We start from the raw sequence: 5,698 nt of genomic DNA on the forward strand, positions 1-5,698 counted from the left end.
TGTGATTGTTTATTGTGAGGATAGTGAAGCTCGGTGGAGCTCCTTGTATTTTGTATCGCTGGGTTATTTTCCCTGTGTGCCTTGTTGGTTCCAGTGCACCTGTTTTGCGCACTGGACTGTTTTGACACATTCCTGCGTAACTCTGTTTTCCGGAATAAATCCTGTTATTCTGTGATTGACCCTCCTGCTCCTGACTCCTTCAACTCACCCATCACACAATGGGAGGCTGACACGAGAGTCTGGTGTATGATAGTAAAATTTAAAGTGGCACGTGGGTTCTATGCAAATGGTCATAGACAAGATAAAATACCGGCCCGACAGACAGGGACCCACCAAGAGACACCAAAGACAAGGAGACCTGGTGAAGCTACACCCATCACGAGCACAAGAGTCCTAACGTAAGTCGTAACTAACGTTATTAGACTGACTTAGAATAAATGAATTTTTCGTGGAGGGAACTTTAATAATAATAATAATAATAATAATAATATATAATTGATGTTCTTAAACTTTCATTTAAGTGACTATTGCTGACAACTTTATGACCACTGTTTCCTCTACATGTTGTTTTACTACAGGTGCTGTTGAAGTCATGAGGCGAGACCACATCCTAACCTTTGCTGTGCTGTGTGTCTTCCATGCTTGGACTCTGGGTGTGGACTCAAATATGGTAAGATATCTTTTCAAGGATCAGTTTATTTTGGAGGGCTATATATTGCCAATTGAAATGGTCAAACTGAAATGGTGAAATGTAGAGTTTACAGGACATATATGATGTTTTGTAGTAGAAAAACGGTTTATATTTTTCAATCTATATTTTAATACCAGAAGACACAGAACTGAGGGGGATCTTTTACAATTTTGCACAGATTCTTCTTTTTAGATTCAATAGAAGCACATTGTCATGTTACTACATTACCCATAATGCTCATCGACTGAACATGCCAAATTACCGTGGAAATTATGCATCACAATAGTAATTATATTTCTATGGTTAATGGCCTTCTATGAGGCCAGTGACTTTTGCAACCAAATTATTTTACTGTGATCTGTCGCATAATAGAGACTTTTATGGTCATACAAGGTGCCTCTGGTGGAATCAACAGCCTAAAAAGGATTTGCATGGCCCCAGTTGCATTTGCAACCAAATTACTTTTTTATGCAAATTAAATAATAGGGGTGACAGTGAGCAGTGAGCAAAATAACCATAGATGGGAAGTTGACAATTTTTAGTAGCATAAATACATTGTATTTCCATGGTTGCAGCCCTAAAAAACGTAATTGCATTACATACTCTTGATTTGTAGCACCTACAGACAAAACTGTAAGTTCTCTTAAAGGAGGACTGAGTAAGGCCAAAATGTCACAATACAACTTAATCATTTTTCAATAAGTCATGAAAAATTATTCATGAGGAAGTTTAAATTCCTATAAATGTGTCATAGCATCCAAAGAGTGTGCCACTTCACCAATTGTGGTGGAAAGTAATTCATATGAATCAGTTACGAGTGCTTATAAACACTAATGTGTCTTCTCTGATTGTACCCTATACATGTATAAGTATGTGTACACATAAAGGCTTCATAACATAAATATATGTGGAACAGAGACATTTGGCAGAGACAGAGTAGCTTTTAACAGTTCTTGTGGGTGTTATGTTTATGTTGTAGTGTATTAAGATTACGACTATTCTAGAGGAACCTGGGGGGGGGGTGTTTATTTTAGTTCAAAAGTAGCCATTTGTAGGGTGACGCCCCAGGGGAGACAGGTGATTGGACAGCAGAGGGAGCAACCCATATTTTTGCATTCTCTATAAGTATAGGCTGGAGGCAGAGGGGGTTAGAACAGACAGATTATCTTTGGACACTGTTCTCCAGCCCTGCAGGGTGTGTAAACTTATGCTGACATCTTGTGATATAAATAAAACTTATAATCAAAGTACAGCCTAAGCGGACTCTTTGTTTGACAGCAATAAGTACCAGCATCGACGCGATACGACAATGTCATTACTGGATAAGACTACATTAAACTGTGTAGGCCTATATAGAGAATATGATAATAGGGAATTGTGACTTTTTATGTCATGCATATAAAGGCTTTATGACTCTTTATGTCATGCATATAAAGGCTTTATGAATGCTTTATGAATAATACATTTCACCACTGTAATTAAAGTGTTCTTATTGTCTCTTCCCTTTTCTGAAGATTTCTCCCCGACTGAATCGTCGCAATCCTGGCCAAATACGCCTTGACATGGCCCCTGACTCTATCGATGACTCCTACGATGGCTGCAGGAAGAATATGCTCTGTGAGGTGACAAAAAAATTCCTACCAGAGGAGAAAAATACTGACAGTAAATTCAAAGTTGCTTGGGACGACGCTATGACACAATATGGCAACAACTATAAATCTAACATTCAACAACTGTCTAATGACCATTTAAGGGCAATTCATGTGTATGTGAATCCACAACGGATGATTTATGCGCAATTCAATGAAGCCACTCGTACCCTAGGGAATAGCTACAAGACAGATTTTAAGTATCACTCCTTGCATTTCCTGTTGTCTGATGCCTTACGTATTCTTAATGAAGCCCAGGGAAAACAGTGTGTAAAAAGCTTCCGTGGAGCCGCTGTAGCTTACCAAGGAGACAAAGATGACACAATGCGATTTGGCCAATTTACTTCATCAACTACCGACGAGCTTGTGGCTAAAATATATGCAAATTGGAAGACCTGTTTTAAGATCACTACCTGTTATGGTGCTTCTCTGGCAGATTTTTCTCAAGTGGAAGCTGAAAAGGAGGTGTTGATTCCCCCATATGAGGTTTTCAAAATTGCTAAGGTGACCAAGAATAAAGTATTGGAAGACAAGGACAAAGATATTAAGAGTGAATGTGAGATTGTCTATGAACTAGAGAGCACAAAAACCAAAAGTGACAGGAATTGCGATATTGTCGAAAAAGACTCAACAAAGAAAATGTGTAACACCATGTGACACGTGACATGTTACATTTCTTGGTCGAGTTCCAGGCCAAATTCATTGCAGACGTTGCATTGCATCAACCAATGGTCGGTGCCACCTCTTCGACTGCACAGTCAGGCATCAGATTGCTATAACATTTAATCTGTTTAGTTGATACGTTAAACACCTACCCAATCGTTGTGAGATCTGGCAGGCGTCTGTGATGTAGTCAGGCTGGAACACCATCCATCTTTTACCCAGGTTCATGTGTGTTTCCAGGTGCAGCTTATTGCAATCACTAACTGTAAGTCGCTCTGGATAAGAGCGTCTGCTAAATGACTAAAAAAAATTAAAAAATGGCGGGGCTTGGCTGCTAAATACCAGGCTGTTGGGTCAGTCTTGTTCTCCCCACGCTGTGTGAAGGTTGGTGTGCCTTGTGAGGATGGAAGTGGTGACGGTCCTTTAATTAATTTGTAAGTATCTGGGGGGCGGTTTCCCAGACACAGAGATTCTTCAAGGATAGGTCTTAATCTGTGTCCGGGAAACACACCCTAAATGCAGTGGTGGAAAAAGTACCCAATTGTCATACTTTAGTAAAAGTAAATATACGTTAATAGAAAATGACTAAAGTAAAAGTGAAAGTCACCCAGTAAAATACTACTTAAGTAAAAGTCTAAAAGTATATTTTAAACCAAATACTTTTAAAGTATCAAAAGTAAAAGTATTAATAATTTCAAATTCAATATATTAAGCAAACCAGACGGCACCATTTTCTTGTTTTTTTTAAATGTATTGATAGCCAGGGGCACACTCCAACACTCAGACATAATTTACAAACAAAGAATTTGTGTTTAGTGAGTCTGCCAGATCAGAGGCAGTACATGAACAGGGATGTTCTCTTGATAAGTGTATGAATTGGACCATTTTCCTGTCCTACTATGTATTCAAAATGTAACGATTACTTTTAGGTGTCAGGGAAAATGTATGGAGTAAAAAGTACATTATTTTCCTTAGGAATGTAGTGAAGTAAAATTGAAAGCTGTCAAAAATAAAAGTAGTAAAGTACAGATACCAAAAAAAACTTAAGTAGTACTTGAAAATATTTTTACTTAAGTACTTCACACCACTGCTTAAATGTCTATGGGAAGTTGCCCGGTTCCCACTACGGCCAAGCTGTGAAATCAAAATTGGGTGTAACATAACATTTTATGAAAACAACGTTTTTTTCGTCTTAATTAAAGGTTAGTTAGGCATAAGGTTAGCAGTGTGGTTAAGGTTAGGCGTAAGGTTAAAATCCGTCTTTGCAGCTTGGCCAGATAGTTACAACCAAGTTTCCCTCTGTAACCACTAACCAGATCCACTCTCCTTCTTCCTGACATGCGTCCTTGATCCTCCTTTATCTAGATTTTTTTGCTTAATCTGATTTATTTCAAGTTATTTAATTAGTACTTGAATTTCCTGAATTATCACTTGCAGGACTGTTATGAGCCAATTGCTGAAGATTACTGTGACTTGCAGATAATGCTGTATGTGCTTAGCATTGCTAATAACAATGTCAACATGTTTTTTTTTTCAACGTTTTTTTTATTTGAACAATGTCAACATTTGAGATACTTGTGAAAACTTGTCATGCACCTGAAAATAATAAATGACATTGAATGCTACGTCTGTTAATTTCCATTCTTCCCCCTGATTTGGAGTACCTGTGGTGGTACTTATGAGCTTGCTTGTTAAAAGAGGACCCAAACTCCACACTAAATTGGTGTAGCACTTTTACATGTAATCCCTCATCCTCCTTACTTTCAAGGCTACTCATTAATAATAAAATAAAAAGCCCAGCCACTTTGTTTGTTATAAAACAGGGATGGGGCTGGAGAAATGTTAGCCTTATCGGGCCTAGCATAAACTTTGCCACAAGGAACAGTCTGCCGCTCTACCTAATAATTGAAACATGATACTTCATTATCAATGAGACTTTACAAATTCAAAGAAAATCACAAGATTCCAATTAGACTCACCAGACCTTGTTTCCAGTTGTGTCACTTCTCCGGCTTCCTCTTCCGTTAGACACAGGTGTTCTTTTTTGTCTTCACAGGTGTTAGGAAGACGCTGGACAGTTAAATAGAACAGGCACTCGTCTTTCTCTTCTGAATCAGAATCACCTTTATTAGCCAAGTCCATTTGTGGTGTTGTGTCATGAAGTGTTGCAAAGAAGCTGGAGACGTGGGAATCTTTAGTACAGGGATGGGCAACTGGTGGCCCGCAGTTGGGGAACTCAGTTGGGGTCGCAACTTACTGTTGCAAGTTAGAATAGTAGAATACACAAGGTGCAATTTGGAAATTTGGTTGTGCATCAGCAGTTTTTCTCTTATGTCAGTCACTGATTTCCTGTGTAATTTCAAATCAGTCAATTAGCCCACGTCAGCAAAGAATTAATAGATTGCAAAGTTAGTTGAGCGGCCAGCTATCTAAACTTTATCATGGTCGAATTACCGGCCGAGGGGCACCAATTTAGTTTTGTTAGTCAGTGTCACTTAGATGTCATATTAAAAACTGCAAACATTTCTCTCCACCCTATGGCAAAATGTGTATAATTACAGGGAATTAGCTATCGGGGGGGGTGATATGAGCAATTGTGGCCCCTCATGAGTTCAGATTTTTTGGCTCCCACCCCCATCAGTTACCCATCCCTGATTTAGTATCATGTATTTTCTGAACTTGCACTGTACTACCC

General features: G+C 38.7%; 1 protein-coding gene across 1 annotated transcript; it reads left to right on the forward strand.

The window, feature by feature from the left end:
• The first annotated feature begins 342 nt into the window (after window positions 1-342).
• Window positions 343-3,498, forward strand: LOC121559495 (erythroblast NAD(P)(+)--arginine ADP-ribosyltransferase). The gene is made up of 3 exons (XM_041872733.2): window positions 343-398; window positions 579-670; window positions 2,206-3,498. Exons 2-3 carry the CDS (start codon window positions 593-595, stop codon window positions 2,995-2,997), a joined length of 870 nt encoding a protein of 289 aa, XP_041728667.1. The 5' UTR covers window positions 343-398; window positions 579-592; the 3' UTR covers window positions 2,998-3,498.
• Window positions 3,499-5,698: the final 2,200 nt, after the last annotated feature.

This window comes from Coregonus clupeaformis, unplaced genomic scaffold, assembly GCF_020615455.1.
Source record: "Coregonus clupeaformis isolate EN_2021a unplaced genomic scaffold, ASM2061545v1 scaf1707, whole genome shotgun sequence".
In the NCBI taxonomy this organism is placed as follows: domain Eukaryota; kingdom Metazoa; phylum Chordata; class Actinopteri; order Salmoniformes; family Salmonidae; genus Coregonus; species Coregonus clupeaformis.

What these genes read in the sequence shown, in the direction of transcription:
- LOC121559495 (XM_041872733.2), top strand. Translation starts at nt 593, where the DNA reads ATGAGGCGAGACCACATCCTAACCTTTGCTGTGCTGTGTGTCTTCCAT. An exon ending in TGGGTGTGGACTCAAATATG is followed by an intron (nt 671 to 2,205) that starts GTAAGATATCTT and finishes CCTTTTCTGAAG; the next exon opens with ATTTCTCCCCGACTGAATCG.